The following is a 20333-nucleotide window of genomic DNA, read 5'->3' on the forward strand; positions in this document are numbered from 1 at the left end:
AGTTTTCAGCAAACAGCAAACTCTCTGATGTTGAAGTTAAAGTTTGAAACAGAGCATTAGGCCAAACTATATGGTTCCTGTTCCAAGTAGCTGTTAGGTCAACTCCTCAATTAGAACTTCTCCAACCTGAGAACCTCGCTATCTTCTTTCTACGGTGGGTAATGATTTGCTAAGAACAATTCAACACACTGTCTCTTTAGAAAATAAGTGGAGCAAAAAAACCTTTAATGAATGTCCTTAAAGTGCCTGTGACATGCTTTTCCCACAGATGCAGAAATTGAAAGAAAACATCTTAATATTGATTAAATTTGGCATTAATTGACATTATGTTAGAATTAAAGACATGATAAAAGTCAAGTCAGACAGGGACAATTTGTTGCAAAATGACATCAAAGCCCAGAAATGACATCAAAGCGGAAGTCTCGGGTCATTCATTGTGTGAGGGTCCATGATAAATGGTTCAGGTAGAAGCCAAGTTGCATTAAAAACAGCATTAATATGGTGAAACGGTGCATTGCTGGTGGTGACAGCAACAGTATGACAGCAGCTGTTAGTGTGCACTACTTCCCTAAAGTAAAGAGGATCAGAGCTGCCTGGATCAGAACAGGAAAACTGAGGAGGGATAGATGGGCTGGTCCCACCAAGAACACCCAGGTGTGATTGGAGGACTTTTCACCAAACTGCTTCAAACAAGAAACTTTTTAAAATCATCAGAGAAATGTTGTCAGAGGTCGGCATAACTTACAAATTAAAGAGAATGATAAAAGCAGATGCTACTGCCACGATGTTCAGTGCATCTGATGTTCCCCAGGTCACAAAAGAAATGTCGCTAAGGAAAGGTTGTTGCTTGATGTTGCTAAACAGATCTAAACAGATCAAGGCCCAGCATGTAAGAACACTTCTTTGTCGCAGAAGTACCTTTAGATGTCTGTAGTTATTGTTAATAATTAAAAATCTGATATTATTATTACTAAAATAAGATAAATTACACATGCATACAATATATTGAAATAAATGTTTCTCTCAAGATTCTAATCTAAAGTTTAAAAAATGACACACCGGGTACTGCCTTTAAATCTTGACTCATCCGTTGAGTCTGCTGCTGCTGCTCTATGCTGCCCAGCTTCCCCTCTGCTTGTTTTACTGTTTGGTGGCGCTGTCGGCTCTGCTAGCGGCTCCAACATCTAAGGAGCTGCTCCCAGACTTGTGCTCTGCCATCTGATGACAGCTCACTTTCGTTGTCTGACTCCGCTTCATCTCTCTGATAGTGACTGAAATATATCTAAAGAAACATCAGATTCTTCGCTGCTGTCTGTGTTGCTGCCATTGTAGCAGAAGTCAGTTTACGTGCCGGGGTTCCCCTTTCACGTCATGAAAGAGCGCAACAAAATCACAAAAGAGTACCCTGGAAATGCATTTGTAGTGAAATTTACAACCATAAGCTGCATGAATTTACGTTTTAAAATATTTTAGCACTGTTGCCTTTCCATAAATGTAATTGGATTTATCATAAAAATTCAATGTCACAGGCACTTTAAGTGTAGTGTCTTAAGATTGCATAACAACAACCCCAAAATACATCAAAGATACTGCAACTCAATAGACCTTTACACCTGCCTCAGAGAACTATACTCTGATAAATGGACTCATATCTACATTAATCTGCATTATTCTAAGAAACAACATCCTGAAAGAATGCTGTCACATCCTCACACTTTGCCTCTTCTAGAAGTAAATTTTTCATATCTTTTCTTTTTTGCATTGTCAAAAAATCTAATTTAGCAATCTTTATTATAATAACCTTGTAATTTTAAGGGTTTCCCTCTTAAAGCATTGTTAGACGTCTCCAAATGCCTTTACATAACAGGCTTAGTTTGAAAGTAAAATCTAAGTAAAATAATATTCTACTTGTCACAACCTGGCATTAGGTTTGTTGTTCAGCCCAAAATATATTTTCTGGATATAATATATAACAAGAATAAAAAGGTCAGTCTGACAAAATGGCAAATTACTGTAAATGTTAATTTTTTCCTGCTTTTGACAGAGTTGCTCATCCATAAAACATGACTAACTACACTCAATGAATACATTTACATGAATGAATATTTTCTGTACTGTAGAAAACTGATTGAATAACATTTCTTCCACCAACATCTTTATACAGATGTCAAAATAAGACACGAAATTGTTGCTTTTCACAATAAATGTAAATAAGTCATCTTCATCGATTGAAATTGCTTGATTCGGTGCAGATTAGTCACAAATTGGTGTTGAATTGTCAAGTGTTTTTTTTAGCCAGTTTCATTATGTAAAAACAAAATAAAAAATCTGAAACAACAGAAAAAACAGAACACTTCCCTCCAGAAAGCTGCTGTGAAGAGATAAAATATTAGTTCATCATTAATATTAAAAATGAAAACTGTAGTTGATGAGTGGATTTGAAAAAATAGTCTCTCTGCAATGTAACTATGAGATGTGAATTACTGTAAATTATGACAGGAAAACCAAAATTAAACAGAAACAAGAGAAAATCTTTTCAAAGTTTATGTTTTTTGTTTTCCCTTTTGGAACATTTTGACACTGTAAAAGTCTTCATTTTTTGTTGTTTTACATAGTTTATTTCGTTAAAATATTTGAGTTGTTTTTTTATCAAGGATGACAAAAAATATTTTCACTTGTCATCAGTCATGATTCCCAGTCGTCATCCAAGAGAAATAAACAACGATGAGCTGAAATTAAATAAGTCGGGAATCTGGCTGTGAGGAATTCCCACCAGATGCTTCAGAAATACAGGTCTTGTCTTTAAAATTTCAGTGTCAGAATCCCAAATGGGAAAGGTTAAAAAGATTTATTCATCCTCCTGCTTCCGTTGTAGCTTTGCCTTCGCCCTATTCCAGCTGGATGGTTGACTGTGGCTCATCAGGCTGTTAATCCCAATAAAGATCCCGGATCCCGACACCAAGAGTCCTGCTCAGTGCTTGTTCTAACAGACTGAGCGAAATGTCATAGTTGTACAAACCTTTAGCCTTCTGGCTCATTATGTCACCATTGATCTCCTCCTGGCCAACCTCCTCAGCAGCTGGAGTCCTCACTGCCGGTTCTGCCTCCAGATTTGGAGGCAGCTCCAGATGCGACAGTGATCTGGCAGCCATTGGTTACATGACTCATGACCTTCTGTTTGAGCTGGGCGACCTGCTGTCGCAACATGGCAGCAGTCGAGGCCAGATCTGAGTTCTGACTCTTCAGGACTTTCACCTTCTCCTCGAGCCGTGAAATTCGCTCCAGCTTCCTCTTGCGGCACTTGGATGCAGCAATACGGTTACGAAGTTTCTTGCGCTCCGCTTTGATTCGCTCCTGCGTCTCCAAATCGATGGGAGAGAGCGAAGGTGGGGAAGTAGGGTCGCCTGGTGGATGGGGCACCTCCGGGACAGTCTGAGGTGCATCTAAACCTCGAGCATGGGTCTGGGGGCCACTGCCGCCATGACCCGAAACTCCACCGTATGCAATCTGCCCACCGGAGTAAGGAATCTGGCCAGGGTTGTAGCTGCTTAGGTTGGTGTAGATGGGCATATCTCCTCCAGACATCAGATTCCTCTGGTAGGTAGCCTGCAGGGAGACGGTGGAGGATGAGGATGGGGACATGTGTCCACCTCCCACCAACTGGTTCTGCTTGTGAAGGTCTGCCAGGGCTTTAACAAAGCCATCTGCAAATCCCTCTTGCTCGTTGGTTGCCTGGTTGCGGTAGATGAAGGGGTTGTTGGAGTTGGACACTGGGCTTGTGGTGACCAGTCCTTGATTAGACTGGATGATGAGATGCTCCAGGTCAGGAGATGCCAGTTTTAGCAGGTTTATATCTGCAGATGATGCTGTAGATGATGAGTTCGATGTCATCAAGGTGTTGTTACCAGCAAGCACCAAGTTGTTGTGGTTCCCACTCCTTGCTGCTGCATTACTCCCACCACCGAGGAAGTGATGACTTCCAGCCATGGACATGGACTTCTTACTCATCAGCATCTTACCTCCTGGGTAACGTTCATACTCTGCAACTTGGCTGAAGCTCGGGATGGCAGGGGAGTCGTCATGGTAGAAAGGAGTCTCCATCGTAGCCGTCATTGACAAAGAAAAGTCTCAGAGGAAAGCTTCATAATCAGATTAACCTGAATGTCACAGCAGATTGAAAGGTTCCACTGACGTCTGCGACAGAGGGATGATGGTGGGAGACCAGAAGGCTGCAGATAAAACAAACAGCATTATCAGATTTTTTTTAAGCAGTGAAACAATTTCCAAAAAGGTCTGGAGTAAAGTTATCTTAACTGATGATTTAAATCTTTAGTAGGCAGTAGCTAGTTTCTGCTTACTTTATCATCTGTTGTAGATACAAACCTCAGGTGTAGAAAAGTCAGAAAATTCTCCTCACAAATATAATTTAAACATGTTATTTGTTAATTGTTAACCTGTAATCAAACATAATTAACAGACATGGACAGAACAAAGCAAATTACTTTTAGTGTCCTTTTCTGGACAAATTATTGTATTATAAAATCTGAACAAACATTCTATAATGCAACAACTATCAAAGAAGACCAAAAAGGACACAAATCATATATTTTTGTTATACCAATTTTATGAAGAATCTATAATCTGTAGAATAATCTGTGACTGGCGAAGGTGTCAGAACAGTGGAATAAAAGGTATTGTGTATGCCTTTCTATCTGGAAATTTACATGTCAACCCTGAACTCTTTTTTTTAATCTTGCCTTAAACCAGCCAAATTCTCCGGTTGTCTTTTCTGTGCTCTTAGATTTCCTGGTCTTCAGATGTTTTTATTGGAACTTGGCTGCTTTTTCACTTATTTTTGTCCAGTCCTTCATCCAGAACACATTATGTATCTTTGCATATGAATGTCTGGCAATAAAAAAACTCATAAGCGTATAACCAGAATTTGTAATAAACAGGAAATAATCCAACAGTAAGACCTGATCTAAAACCATAATGATACATCAACCTTCAGTTGATCATCATGATTTTACATGTGCAGCTTCATGCAGGAGGACCAACGTATTTAATTCCAAATATAACATTTATTCAATCACTTATCATAAGAAACAATATCTTTTGACCACACTGACACAAATAAGTTAGTCGATGCATATTCACTTAGCAAAAAAAACAGCATTTCTCAAAAACATTTAAAGAGAAAAAACATCTGACATACATACACAAAAATTACATATACTTCTGGAATCTCCAGAGTCAGGTTTATGGATTCACTCTTTCCCAGATTAATGCTGAACGAAGTTAAGAGAAGCTGCATTAATGTCAGCAAAACTAAGCTAAGCTAATTTCTGCTAAAGCAAGCTAAGGTACGATAAACTAAATTACGATGAGCTACATTTAGGTAATCTATGCTACCCTGAACTAAACTGAGATAACCTATGCAGAAAGTAGCTACTGCCTGCCAAAAATAAGGCATACTATGATAAGCTAAACTATGCTAAACTAAACTAACTAAACTAAGATAAAATAAACCAAGGCAGTATGAAGTAGACTAAACATAACTAAGACAATGTATCACAAGCTAAACCATGCTAAGATAAATTTTGCGAATACAGCCTAAGGCAAGCTAAAATATTGAAGAGCTACGTTTAGCTTATATATACCACCCTAAACTAAACTAAGATAACCTAAGAAAAGATTAAATAAGACAGACTATTATAAGACAACATAAAATAACTGCGTTAAGTAGTGCAAGCTACATTAATACTAGGATGAAACAAACTATACAAATCTTGCGTCACAAGCTAACGTAATCTAAGGTAGGATAAGATAAATGGTAAATGGACTGAACATATACAGGTCCTTCTCAAAATATTAGCATATTGTGATAAAGTTCATTATTTTCCATAATGTCATGATGAAAATTTAACATTCATATATTTTAGATTCATTGCACACTAACTGAAATATTTCAGGTCTTTTATTGTCTTAATACGGATGATTTTGGCATACAGCTCATGAAAACCCAAAATTCCTATCTCACAAAATTAGCTTATCATTAAAAGGGTCTCTAAACGAGCTTTGAACCTAATCATCTGAATCAACGAGTTAACTCTAAACACCTGCAAAAGATTCCTGAGGCCTTTAAAACTCCCAGCCTGGTTCATCACTCAAAACCCCAATCATGGGTAAGACTGCCGACCTGACTGCTGTCCAGAAGGCCACTATTGACACCCTCAAGCAAGAGGGTAAGACACAGAAAGACATTTCTGAACGAATAGGCTGTTCCCAGAGTGCTGTATCAAGGCACCTCAGTGGGAAGTCTGTGGGAAGGAAAAGGTGTGGCAGAAAACGCTGCACAACGAGAAGAGGTGACCGGACCCTGAGGAAGATTGTGGAGAAGGGCCGATTCCAGACCTTGGGGGACCTGCGGAAGCAGTGGACTGAGTCTGGAGTAGAAACATCCAGAGCCACCGTGCACAGGCGTGTGCAGGAAATGGGCTACAGGTGCCGCATTCCCCAGGTCAAGCCACTTTTGAACCAGAAACAGCGGCAGAAGCGCCTGACCTGGGCTACAGAGAAGCAGCACTGGACTGTTGCTCAGTGGTCCAAAGTACTTTTTTCAGATGAAAGCAAATTCTGCATGTCATTCGGAAATCAAGGTGCCAGAGTCTGGAGGAAGACTGGGGAGAAGGAAATGCCAAAATGCCAGAAGTCCAGTGTCAAGTACCCACAGTCAGTGATGGTCTGGGGTGCCGTGTCAGCTGCTGGTGTTGGTCCACTGTGTTTTATCAAGGGCAGGGTCAATGCAGCTAGCTATCAGGAGATTTTGGAGCACTTCATGCTTCCATCTGCTGAAAAGCTTTATGGAGATGAAGATTTCATTTTTCAGCACGACCTGGCACCTGCTCACAGTGCCAAAACCACTGGTAAATGGTTTACTGACCATGGTATCACTGTGTTCAATTGGCCTGCCAACTCTCCTGACCTGAACCCCATAGAGAATCTGTGGGATATTGTGAAGAGAACGTTGAGAGACTCAAGACCCAACACTCTGGATGAGCTAAAGGCCGCTATCGAAGCATCCTGGGCCTCCATAAGACCTCAGCAGTGCCACAGGCTGATTGCCTCCATGCCACGCCGCATTGAAGCAGTCATTTCTGCCAAAGGATTCCTGACCAAGTATTGAGTGCATAACTGTACATGATTATTTGAAGGTTGACGTTTTTTGTATTAAAAACACTTTTCTTTTATTGGTCGGATGAAATATGCTAATTTTGTGAGATAGGAATTTTGGGTTTTCATGAGCTGTATGCCAAAATCATCCGTATTAAGACAATAAAAGACCTGAAATATTTCAGTTAGTGTGCAATGAATCTAAAATATATGAATGTTAAATTTTCATCATTACATTATGGAAAATAATGAACTTTATCACAATATACTAATATTTTGAGAAGGACCTGTATAGCGCTTTTCCAGTCATACAGACCGCTCAAAGCGCTTTACACTAGCGCCACATTCACCCAATCACACTCACATTCATGGTATGCTGGTAACATACACCGATGCGCAGATTGGTAGGCAACTTGAGGTTAAGTGCCTTGCCCAGGGGCACATCGACATATGGCAGGAGGAAGCTGGAATCGAACCCACAACCTTCTGATTGCAAGACGACTACTCTTCCTACTGAGCCACAGTCGCCAGATAGACTAAGATAAGGTAACTAAACACTTTGGTGAGATAACTACTCTAACTTACACTAACTAGCTAATGTAATGTAAGATAAGATACTGAGAAAGTATATATATATATATATATATGTATATATATATACATATATATATATATATTGTACATTATATGTAACACCACTAAATCTCCTGAAATCAGCTAAAGAAATAGAAACAAACTGTTTCTTCGTTGCACGCTACTGGTAACAAACAGCTGGTAGCAAACAGCTGGTAACAAACAGCTGGTAACAAACAGCTGGTAGCAAACAGCTGGTAACAAACAGCTGGTAGCAAACAGCTGGTAACAAACAGCTGGTAACCAACAGCTGGTAGCAAACAGCTGGTAACCAACAGCTGGTAGCAAACAGCTGGTAGCAAACAGCTGGCAGCAAACAGCTGGTAGCAAACAGCTGGTAACAAACAGCTGGTAACAAACAGCTGGTAGCAAACAGCTGGTAGCAAACAGCTGGTAACAAACAGCTGGTAGCCAACAACTGGTAACAAACAGCTGGTAGCAAACAGCTGGTAACAAACAGCTGGTAACAAACAGCTGGTAGCAAACAGCTGGTAACAAACAGCTGGTAACAAACAGCTGGCAGCAAACAGCTGGTAACCAACAGCTGGTAGCAAACAGCTGGCAGCAAACAGCTGGCAGCAAACAGCTGGTAACAAACAGCTGGTAACAAACAGCTGGTAACAAACAGCTGGCAGCAAACAGCTGGTAGCAAACAGCTGGTAACAAACAGCTGGTAACAAACAGCTGGTAACAAACAGCTGGTAACCAACAGCTGGCAGCAAACAGCTGGTAGCAAACAGCTGGTAACAAACAGCTGGTAACAAACAGCTGGTAACAAACAGCTGGTAACCAACAGCTGGCAGCAAACAGCTGGTAGCAAACAGCTGGTAACAAACAGCTGGCAGCAAACAGCTGGTAACAAACAGCTGGTAACAAACAGCTGGTAACCAACAGCTGGTAACAAACAGCTGGCAGCAAACAGCTGGCAGCAAACAGCTGGCAGCAAACAGCTGGTAACCAACAGCTGGTAACAAACAGCTGGCAGCAAACAGCTGGTAGCAAACAGCTGGTAACAAACAGCTGGCAGCAAACAGCTGGTAACAAACAGCTGGTAACAAACAGCTGGTAACCAACAGCTGGTAACAAACAGCTGGCAGCAAACAGCTGGCAGCAAACAGCTGGTAACAAACAGCTGGCAGCAAACAGCTGGTAACAAACAGCTGGTAACAAACAGCTGGTAGCAAACAGCTGGTAACAAACAGCTGGTAACCAACAGCTGGCAGCAAACAGCTGGCAGCAAACAGCTGGTAGCAAACAGCTGGCAGCAAACAGCTGGTAGCAAACAGCTGGTAACAAACAGCTGGCTCTTAGCTAAAATGCCAGCTCAACCCTGGCTCATCCGTTGAGTTTTGGAGACTTTTTCTCTGTAGAATTATCCATTAATCTGAGCTTCACACACAGAATTACTTGCTCCTCTAAAAAAGGTTTCATCATTGGACTGGAACGGGGGGAATTCTGAACACCCTAACCCAAATTGTGAAAGTCCTTCAGAAACCCTGCAGAACCGTGGATCAAAACCCCTTTAAGAAATTAGAACATCTGGCTACTTAGAAGCACAAGGAATAAAAGAGCAAAAAAACATCTGAACATCTCCCTCATAAAGATGGCATGAGGGTGGTTTGATTGCATCTAATTAACACCAGTAAGATGAACTCCACTGTAAGAATTAAAAATAGTATATAACTGCAGCCCCTCAGACAGAGAGAACAGATAATTTGCTTGTACTGTTGAAGGAAAACATGGACAGCTACACAGCTTTCTCCAACCATTCATTAAATATGTATAATTAAAGCCAATATCTGTTATTAAAGGAGAAGTTTGTCCATCCCATAACAACCCGTGATGTCTACTGAAACTTACCATTAGGCAACGGACCGGGCTCCACTTTCACTTCAGATATTTACTTCCCTATGATTGATCAATCATATTGAGAAATAAAAACAACATCCCTCTTTTGATATGTCGGGAAAAGCAGTAATGAAATGCTGTGGAGATCTTTCTCAGATGTTCAGCTAGAAGAAGAGTTTGCCATGCATCTCCTTATTGGATGTTCAAGGTCAGTTTTACAGAAAGAGGAGCTCCATCTTCAGGAAGGAGCTCAGAGTAGAGCTGTTCTTCCTCCACATCACAAAAGGTCAGCTAAGGAGGATCATCTGTCCAGGAGGCTTCATAGAAACCTCCCTTTATAGACATATTCCACTGGGAGGAGATCTTGAGGCAAGAGAACTACTGGAAAACCATGTATCCCCTCTGGTCTGGGAACGCCTTCTGATCCACCAGAATGATCTGGCGAGTGTCGCCTGGGCAATTTGATGTCGGCTTTCTCTCCTGGACCTGTTACCACCGTGACCCAGTTTGGAGGATAACAGCTGGATGGATGAAAATGTTCTGAAATTTATGGCTAACACATATTTGTTTATAATTCCCCAGGCCTCGTTTGCATGGCTTAAAAAATTAAAAATAGAAAACTGCTAAACGTTGTTGGGTTTTATGGGATTTTCAACACAAGTCAGTGAATAATTGTAAACTAGAAGAAAAATGATACATGGTTCTTCACTGATAAAATCTGAAAAGTGTGTCATGCACTTCGATTCAGCCTTTACTCTAATACCCTTAAATAAAGTCCAACATATGCTTTTCTTCATATGTGACAGGGAGACTGGTCAGAGTAGATGGAAAGATTGATGGAGCTAAATCCAGGACATACCTGTTAGACGCTGCAGAAGACCTGAGACTGGGCTGGAGGTTCACCTTCCAGCAGGACAACCACCCTAAACATACAGCCAGCCCTACAACAGTTTAGATCACTGCATATTTATGTGCTGGGATGGCCTAGTCAAAGCCCAGACTCAAATCATACTGAGAGTCTGTGGCAAGACTTGAAAACTGATGTCTGCAGATCTCCATCCAATCTGACCGAGCTTGAGATGTTTGAGATGAAGGAAAAGGGTTCAGTCTGTAGGTGTTTGAATCTAGTTGAAAGAAATCCCAGAAGACCTGCACAAAATACAGGTCCTTCTCAAAATATTAGCATATTGTGATAAAGTTCATTATTTTCCATAATGTAATGATGAAAATTTAACATTCATATATTTTAGATTCATTGCACACTAACTGAAATATTTCAGGTCTTTTATTGTCTTAATATGGATGATTTTGGCATACAGCTCATGAAAACCCAAAATTCCTATCTCACAAAATTAGCATATCATTAAAAGGGTCTCTAAACGAGCTATGAACCTAATCATCTGAATCAACGAGTTAACTCTAAACACCTGCAAAAGATTCCTGAGGCCTTTAAAACTCCCAGCCTGGTTCATCACTCAAAACCCCAATCATGGGTAAGACTGCCGACCTGACTGCTGTCCAGAAGGCCACTATTGACACCCTCAAGCAAGAGGGTAAGACACAGAAAGACATTTCTGAACGAATAGGCTGTTCCCAGAGTGCTGTATCAAGGCACCTCAGTGGGAAGTCTGTGGGAAGGAAAAAGTGTGGCAGAAAACGCTGCACAACGAGAAGAGGTGACCGGACCCTGAGGAAGATTGTGGAGAAGGGCCGATTCCAGACCTTGGGGGACCTGCGGAAGCAGTGGACTGAGTCTGGAGTAGAAACATCCAGAGCCACCGTGCACAGGCGTGTGCAGGAAATGGGCTACAGGTGCCGCATTCCCCAGGTCAAGCCACTTTTGAACCAGAAACAGCGGCAGAAGCGCCTGACCTGGACTACAGAGAAGCAGCACTGGACTGTTGCTCAGTGGTCCAAAGTACTTTTTTCAGATGAAAGCAAATTCTGCATGTCATTCGGAAATCAAGGTGCCAGAGTCTGGAGGAAGACTGGGGAGAAGGAAATGCCAAAATGCCAGAAGTCCAGTGTCAAGTACCCACAGTCAGTGATGGTCTGGGGTGCCGTGTCAGCTCCTGGTGTTGGTCCACTGTGTTTTATCAAGGGCAGGGTCAATGCAGCTAGCTATCAGGAGATTTTGGAGCACTTCATGCTTCCATCTGCTGAAAAGCTTTATGGAGATGAAGATTTCATTTTTCAGCATGACCTGGCACCTGCTCACAGTGCCAAAACCACTGGTAAATGGTTTACTGACCACGGTATCGCTGTGCTCAATTGGCCTGCCAACTCTCCTGACCTGAACCCCATAGAGAATCTGTGGGATATTGTGAAGAGAACGTTGAGAGACTCAAGACCCAACACTCTGGATGAGCTAAAGGCCGCTATCGAAGCATCCTGGGCCTCCATAAGGCCTCAGCAGTGCCACAGGCTGATTGCCTCCATGCCACGCCGCATTGAAGCAGTCATTTCTGCAAAAGGATTCCCAACCAAGTATTGAGTGCATAACTGTACATGATTATTTGAAGGTTGACGTTTTTTGTATTAAAAACACTTTTCTTTTATTGGTCGGATGAAATATGCTAATTTTGTGAGATAGGAATTTTGGGTTTTCATGAGCTGTATGCCAAAATCATCCGTATTAAGACAATAAAAGACCTGAAATATTTCAGTTAGTGTGCAATGAATCTAAAATATAACAATGTTAAATTTTCATCATGACATTATGGAAAATAATGAACTTTATCACAATATGCTAATATTTTGAGAAGGACCTGTATGTTGGTCTGTCACATAAAATCCCAGTAAAACGCACTGAAGTAAGAGGCTGTAACGTAAGAAAAATGTGTGAATCAGTTTGTATCAGTACGTCTGTAGTTTCTCTATTTAAAACAGATTAACCAAATAAATCTGTTTTTCTCTTAGATTTCATCATGTGTTTCTATAATAAAAACCAAAGAAACAGTCAAAAATATTTACTTTGCATTTGCATTGACGTAATTATCAGTGCCCTCTAGTGGGCAGATTAGGCAAGAGCAGTTGGATTCACGCGGGACACAAACTGCTGTGGTTGAAAATATGAGCCCCTACAATCATCGGTAATGTTTAGATTTTATTTACTTTTTATTTAGAATAAGAAGTGCTTAATAAGTTTATTCGGTTGAATAATCATAATACTGTCGGGGTTAAATGCAGAAAATGTGCACAATTATTATGTCATTGAAATGAAATTTAAAGATGTTTGTACATAAAATGAAAGCAAAATACTTTGTAAATCTAGATTAAAATGTTAAAAATTACAGTTTTTGGTTTACACCTAAATAATAAATTAAAACAATGAAAGTAATAAATCCTTAAATCCTTTTCTGCGTTTCTCGTCTTTTTTACCGATTTAAACGCGCCTAAGTTGCCGTTGCTGCCGTTAACTTCAGAGACCTCATTATAATCCGGACTCACCTGCAGAACCTCCGCGGAGCGTTGATCCGGTACCGGAGCGGAAAAAACACCGGAGAGATGAGAGAGAACAGAGGGAGCTGGAATAATGTTTGACAATCTGGGAAAGAGTCAGAGAGAGAGAGAGAGCAGAGTGAGTCAGAGTCAGACTGAACACACACACACACACACACACACAGCTCCCAACGTGACTCACTATGATGTTTTCTCGTCATTTACACATTTATAGTGAAGTTCAGGTTAAATGTCAAATTTACTACTGCTCTGAGATGCATATAGTAACAAAATAAATCCTGCCTCTAAAAAATGTTATATATTTGCAAAAAGTTAATTTTACTAATTCAGTTAAAAAATTGAAAATGAAAAATGTCAATGAAAAGTTGTGTGGAAGGAAAAGGGTGATAGAGAAAGGTGAACAGCAACAGGGATAACCACAGCAGGCTGCAGCTGGAGTCAGAGCTTCGAGAACCACCACACAGATGTATGAAGGACATGGACCACAACCATCAGATTCCTGTTGTCAAGCATCTCTTGAACCAGGTTGGATCAGGACCGTCCAACTCAACATGAAGAAAACCAGAGAACTGGGGAGACAACCAAATACTTTGTTAAAGGTTCTGATCCAGTACAAGAGCTGCTGTAATTCAAAGTGTTTCTGATAGAAAGGTTTTAGAAGACACAGCACCAATGATGATCCAAGTCCACCAACCGCAACCTTCTGCACTGGTCCAATGGTAGAAGGTGTTCTGCTCTGCTGGATCTGTTTGTTCCATCGTGTGGATGGTCAATCTCTTAGTTGGGAAAATCGTGGCATCAGGTTGGATTAAGGAAATAAGATGAGCCAGTTTATTGCTGGTTAACCTTTAACCTCAGAGATAATCAGCATTGGATAAATGAGACTCTCTAACCTTCTTCCTGTTAATGAACACCAACATTCTGTCCCTAAGTGACAATGGGAGACCTCAGGTCAAAGGTTACTTTGACACGTAAAGCCAACCAAATCTATCTGTCCATGGATCCTGATGGCAATGACCTCCCCCAGCAGGATAACCATCCCTACAGAAATGCTTCCAGAATGGTTGAAGGAACACAACAAACAATTTGGAAAAGACTTCCAGATCTCCGTCTAATCAAGTGTTGGTGGGATGTTCTGGAGAAACAGGTCTGGTCCATGGAGGCTCCATCCCAGCAGCTCCAGGACTTAAAGCATCTGTCACTGATGGCGTGAAGATAGGTTCCCCAAGCAACATTTAGAGGGCCGGAGGAGTCCACGAGGTGGCTGGTCAGGGAGGGTTTGGTCATTAAAGGGGCAGAATATTATGACCGATCTGATCAGTTTTATCTAAAACACATCCTGCGGTCTATTACTTGATCCACCTTTTTGCAGTCTTGGGTTTAGTGATGAAACCATCGCTCTAATGGTTTTGGAGTCAAACCTGAGATCCTAAAGATGCAGAGAAAGAAACAGTAACGCTCAAAATATTTATACTCATTCAGACTTTCATTTTCTCACATCACAACAAACTTTAGTATTTTAGTGGGATTTTATGAGACATAAAAATGATTCAAATCTGAAAAGTGTGGCTTGCATTTAAATTAGCTCATTTTGAGTCAGCACTCTGTAGAAACACCTTTGGCTGCAGGTCCAGCTGCAGGTCACCCGGGGTCTTTCTCTACAAGCTCTGAACATCTACAGACTGAAGTTTGTGCCTATTTCTCTGCTTCTGTGAAAATCAGTTTCCACAGATCTTCAGTGTGATGTCTGTAATACAGTCTGATCCAATGTGGATTAGAATTTGTTTCTGTTTGTTGCTAAATAAATCATTTCATGAAATCGTTTAATGTCTGAACATCAGACAACTGGTTCTGTCTTTGCTGGTGTAATTACTCTAATCATAGGTGGAGCACACACACACACACACACACACACACACACACACACACACACACCGTGCTCACAGCCTGTTTACCAGGAGATTACTTCAGTCTTCTGGAAGTTCAGTGAAGCGAACTGAAGGAGAGAACCAAAACAAAAACCCATGTGGCGCTGAAAGTCCAAATGATGTGACTCTCACATCCTGGTATTTCAGGTACATCTGAGGTTGAACTAAGCTTTTATAACCATGCAGTCTCTCTTAGATTTAGGCCTGGACTTTGACTAGGCCTCTGTAACACAGGAATCTGCTTTGATCTAAACCATCCATCATATCTCTGGCTGTACGTTCAGGGTGGTTCTCCTGCTGGAAGGTGAACCTCCAGCCCAGTCTCAGGTCTTCTGCAGCATCTAACAGGTTTTCTTCCAGGATCATCCTGGATTTAGCTCCATCCATCTTCTCATCACCTCTGACCAGCTTCCCTGTTCCTACTGAAGAAAAGCATCCCTGCAGCATGATGCTGCCACCACTGTGTTTCATGCTGTCAGTGGTGTGTGTAGGTTGGTAGTTTTCCTATGCAGGTGGTGTTTTGCATGTAGGAAACTGCAGAGGAGAATTTGTATGACTTTCTTTCACCAACTAACTTCTCTTTCATGAAGGCCAGATTTATGCGGTTCACAGCTATTAATTGTCATGTGGACAGATTCTTCCACCTGAGCTGTGGATCTCAACAGCTCCTCCAGGGCTGCAGTTGATCCATCCTTTCTCCATTGTTAGATGTTGGGCCCTCATGCAGCTGCATGTCTTGCATATGCCTTATGCCGGCTCTGGTCATGTGACTGTATTGCAGTGATAACAGTATCCAATCAAATGGATACTAGAGTTGGTAGTTTGGGCACACTGATCGTTCCAGGTCAGGAGGGTGTGGTTAGGATACAAGAGTGGGTGCAGCATTGAGTCAAGCTGTGCTTCGGGTTGGTCCACATCCGATGGAAACCAGCAGCTCAGTACTGCGTCACAATTACAGCAACCATGCCACTTTCAGAACCACTTAAATCCCATTTCTCCCTAATTCTGAAGCTCATTAGCTTTAACTAACTCTCTTCATCACATCCAGATCTCTGAAGGCATGGAGTCGCTGCCATGTGATTGGCCGATTCACTAAAGATGCCACTTTCAACCCCTGAGATGTTCAGACTTTCTCTAGTGGACTATTTTATTTTTCTGAATTAGATCCATCACAAAAAGTTATTCTGATGATTTTGTTCACCAGGCACCAGTTTTACATCTTTAAAAGCCACTTTCTCCTCTTTATTAAAAATGTTTCCCAGTTCAAAGATGCTGGAAGTTCCTGTTTTGTTCTGAGGTACTTTCATGAACACTCCATGACTCTGCTCTACCAGGAAACAAATAGTTTCATCAAGTCGTGGCTTTTGTATCCAGAGTGAAACTAACTTCCCTCTGAGGGTTTTCAGCTGCTTGGGTTCAGAGTCCTCAGGAATGTAAAAAGCCTCAAACATCTGAAAGTTATCAGAGATCATGACATCATTTCAACAAAGAGGCGAGGTGACGTTGTACTGCTCGAGAAACACCGGAGCAAACATGCAGGAGAAGAGGAAAAAAACGCGTTTGAGAGAAAGTTCATGCTTCATTTCTGCAACGACGTCAAACCTGAAACATCCAAACACAAAAGTGTTTTCATCTGGAGAAGTTCTGAGTTCAGAACAAGCAGATTCTAATGTCGAGGAAACTGGAGAGGAAGGTTTTCGGTGGTCAGGGACACTGTTTGGGAGTTTAAAAGCTACTTGGAAGAAAAGCGATTAATAAAGATTTCTGCCAGACCAACCAGAGGAGATAATCATGATGAGCTTCAGCCTGTTTGGATCAAATAAGTCGGTGAAAACAGTCCAAGTTAGGCGTCTGCAACCAAACAGCTACGTTTTCCTCACTCCTCCTGAGTACATTTAGGCTGCATCTGCCATATTTACTCCACCCAGTTCATCTAGTTTTTAAAGGACTAATTAGTACTTTAAAAACTCCTTTTAAAGCTTCTTGATATCCGGAAAACATGCCGTAGGCATTAATTCAGGTGAATGCTGTGATAACGATATGACGTACAATTAGTAAGAAAATATTTAATTGAACAGTATTAATATCTTTCTGCTTTGGGTTCAGGCAAACATAAAACCCAGATTAAATATTCACAAATTGGAAACTAAAGTTAGTTGCATCCGTTTACATCTTCTATTTTGTTAATAAAAGATTTAATTTCTTCATAAATTCACCTAAAAAATGAACATCTCCAATTAGCTCACTGGGTGGGTCATTTTTCATTGGCTAATAGTTATTAAATCCAGTTCTTTGTCATATTGCTATTATGATAAATATGTGATATATTGTTCTTACTGTATACAGTTTAAAAATGAATCTCATCATTTCTTAATGTTTTGGGTTTAAAAACACATAATTGAAGATTTAAATGTGAGAATGAGCACATGTTTCTGTCTTCAGCCCAAAGACATGCATGAAAGACCTGAACCTAAAAAATATTCCTGGTACCAAAATTCTCATTCTCCTGTTGAAATTGTTTTCAGGTTTTACATGAAAAACTTTCTTCTTCCCTCTAAAGAATAAAACACAGCAGTGGAGGCCCTGAGCCAGAGGTGGCAGACCCCTGGTCTCTGTGAAGATCCTCCACAGGTTCTAGGTGTTTCTTCATCAACAACAAGAGGAACACATTGAACCTGATGAATTCAGCTCAGGACAGAAATGACTGGAAACATCATGGAGTCTGTGGCATTTTAATTCTATGTGAATAAAGATTATCTCAGGATTGGCTTTGCTTCATTCATACCAACCTGATGAATCTCCTCCTCCTTTCAGTTCCAGGATGTCTCAAAACATAATGAAAAGGATCTGGTCTTTAGCAGCTTCTGAAGTTAATAAACTCTATCCTTTGATGAGCAAAAACAAGCAAAAGATTGTTCACAATTATTATATGTTAAACAAAGATTAATCCAAAATGCCCACATCATCATCCTTTTACCACCATGCTTCTCAGTTGGGATGAGGTGTTTGTCCTGACATGCTGAGTTCGATGCTGTGCATCATGATTAAACATCTAAACTTTGGTCTCATCTGTAGAACATTGTTCTAGAAGTCAGTCAGGGTTAGGGGTTAAATGATGGTAAATATGTTTACCTCTACTTCCTCTACTTTCCTCTGGAAACACAAGGTACTGGACTGAAACTTCAGGCAGCCCGGAGAACATTACAGGAACATTTAGATCATATGAAGGATAATGGGAAGAAATGAGGCCCTGGCCAGGAGTTAAAACAGTCCGTCAGCTCCAGAGACGACTACTCAAGTCCAACTTAAGTAGCAAAAATACAAGACTTCAGACTCGACTTAGACTTGTGCTCTAAAGACTTGACCCAATGACTGGTCAACTCTGAGTCCTGTTTGCAGATTGTTTGAGTGGAACCAGAAATGGTTTGGTTCTGATTTATTCTTTTTAGCTGGGTTAAACTTCAGCTGTGGTTCAGTAACAGCAACAAGTGTCTTTACTTCAGCATAGAAACACGTCTGCAGACAGAAATACTCAAACACTTTTATTTTTCAACAATACATGAGCAAAAACTGTCCAATGAATCTGGTGATTTATTAAATCATTTTTTTCCTAAAAATATCTAAAACTCTGTCAAAACTTAAAGCTGCTTCAGTTTTTAGTTGATGAAATACAAACAAGAGCAAAGAAAATAAAAAGAACTTTTTTGACCAAACCTTCTGACTTCTTAATGCACCTCTTGCGCCCCCTACTGTTCACTCTGCAAACATCCCCAAACCAGCTGGCTATTTACAGTCACCTGGATTTAAACCTGACCTGTTTTAAACATCAGTCAGATTTAATGTCTACAAACATTTAGGTTATCATGTTTCATTCATCTTTGACTTTAAATGGCTTTAAAAACACGAATAAACAGCAACAACTCATGCAGAACATCCAGTGTGCACAGTAGGATTTTTATTGGGCAACCTCATCTTCTCCACCTTCTCCACCTCACTAGTCCAGGTCTTCCACCTTCCATCATCACGACAGACATTTAAAAACGGGACTTTTTTAAAATTCACAGAGTAATGTCATAAAAACATTTGTATGTAACTCTTCACCTGCTCCTGCTGTGGATGAAGAGTTTCATGATTTTATTCAGAAGGGAGAATTTCAACATTTAACATCTCTAGATGTTGGAAGTGGTGAAAGTTTAGAGATATTACCCAACTTCAACCTAAACATCCAACATGGCTGCCCTACATATAAAAGCCAGTGGTAGCCAAGGTGAAAACTAGGTGATTTAGACTTCTGATGAGTATCTTTCTCCTGCCTGGTTCCATAAAACTTCATTCAGTGAACAGGCTGTGCAAAATGCAAAATATAGAGAAATATACTGATCCTGTTGTTCACAGCCCGGTTGTGAGATCATTCCCTGAACAACATTCCAGTTTCAGAGGTAAACGGGAACAGGTTCTCTGCCAGAACGCGTTCCTCAGAGTAATACAGAGGGCAAACCATCTGAGAGGAAACTTGTTTTAAACAAAAAGAACATCCTGAAGAAAAGGTTACAGAAAAGGAAAAGTCTTCATGTTGGTCCAAGCTTTGAGAATTTCTTATCTGGACCAGGAAGCTGGTCTGTACACTGGAACAGCTTCCAGTGGAGAGAGGCCACCACTGGTGTGATTGTGTGCTACAGTCAAGCAGTTCCTGGCAGAAGAGATGCTGCATCTCAGTCAGACGTCCCTGGGTAAAAATATAAATGCATTCTCCTTACATCATCTGGTGTCCCTTTTAAGGTTTCTGAAAGTTAAATGTTCCGTAAATATTTTAAGACCTCTTATAGACAAGTGTGATTTACATTTAAGATCTCCTGAAGAATACCCTAATAACTAATAACTAATTCAATTGTTAAATATACATTTAATATACAAATTGGTGTTTTTTGGCTTATTTTTCCTTACTGGAGCGCTTTAAACTCTATGAGCCGAGCTTCATAACAGTTTTCAGTATAACTCCAGAATTTGTTGGCCAATCATACAACAAATGAATGTCACCAACATTTTCCTCCCCAAAATAAAAGAAACGTGTTTCAATTTCAATGGTGTATTTTAGACTTTCTAAAAGCACACAGAGACAGAGTTAGAAAACAGGTAACAGTTTTCTAACTGGTGTTGTTCTATGATCTGAATCTAATTGTATTTTATTATAATTAGGATTGAACTGGACCTAATGGTTGGATCAGAATCTGTGACAGGGTTTAAGTTTTTATTTTTTTAATGGGATTCTAACTAACTGGATATCAATTC

At 40.5% G+C, this 20333-nt stretch overlaps 1 protein-coding gene and 1 long non-coding RNA gene across 2 annotated transcripts; one reads left to right on the forward strand and one right to left on the reverse strand.

The window, feature by feature from the left end:
- Positions 1 to 203: 203 nt before the first annotated feature.
- Positions 204 to 13232, reverse strand: june (JunE proto-oncogene, AP-1 transcription factor subunit). Its single transcript, XM_047373680.1, has 2 exons — positions 13105 to 13232; positions 204 to 4229 (listed from the first exon to the last, which is right to left on the reverse strand). The coding sequence occupies exon 2, from the start codon at positions 4111 to 4113 to the stop codon at positions 3073 to 3075; it is 1041 nt and encodes a 346-aa protein (XP_047229636.1). The 5' UTR covers positions 4114 to 4229; positions 13105 to 13232; the 3' UTR covers positions 204 to 3072.
- Positions 12668 to 17779, forward strand: LOC124873149. The gene is made up of 3 exons (XR_007039455.1): positions 12668 to 12746; positions 13055 to 13234; positions 17605 to 17779. It is a non-coding gene; the product is annotated as an uncharacterized LOC124873149 (long non-coding RNA).
- The last annotated feature ends 2554 nt before the right edge of the window (positions 17780 to 20333 follow it).

This window comes from Girardinichthys multiradiatus, chromosome 8, assembly GCF_021462225.1.
Source record: "Girardinichthys multiradiatus isolate DD_20200921_A chromosome 8, DD_fGirMul_XY1, whole genome shotgun sequence".
Lineage (NCBI taxonomy): Eukaryota > Metazoa > Chordata > Actinopteri > Cyprinodontiformes > Goodeidae > Girardinichthys > Girardinichthys multiradiatus.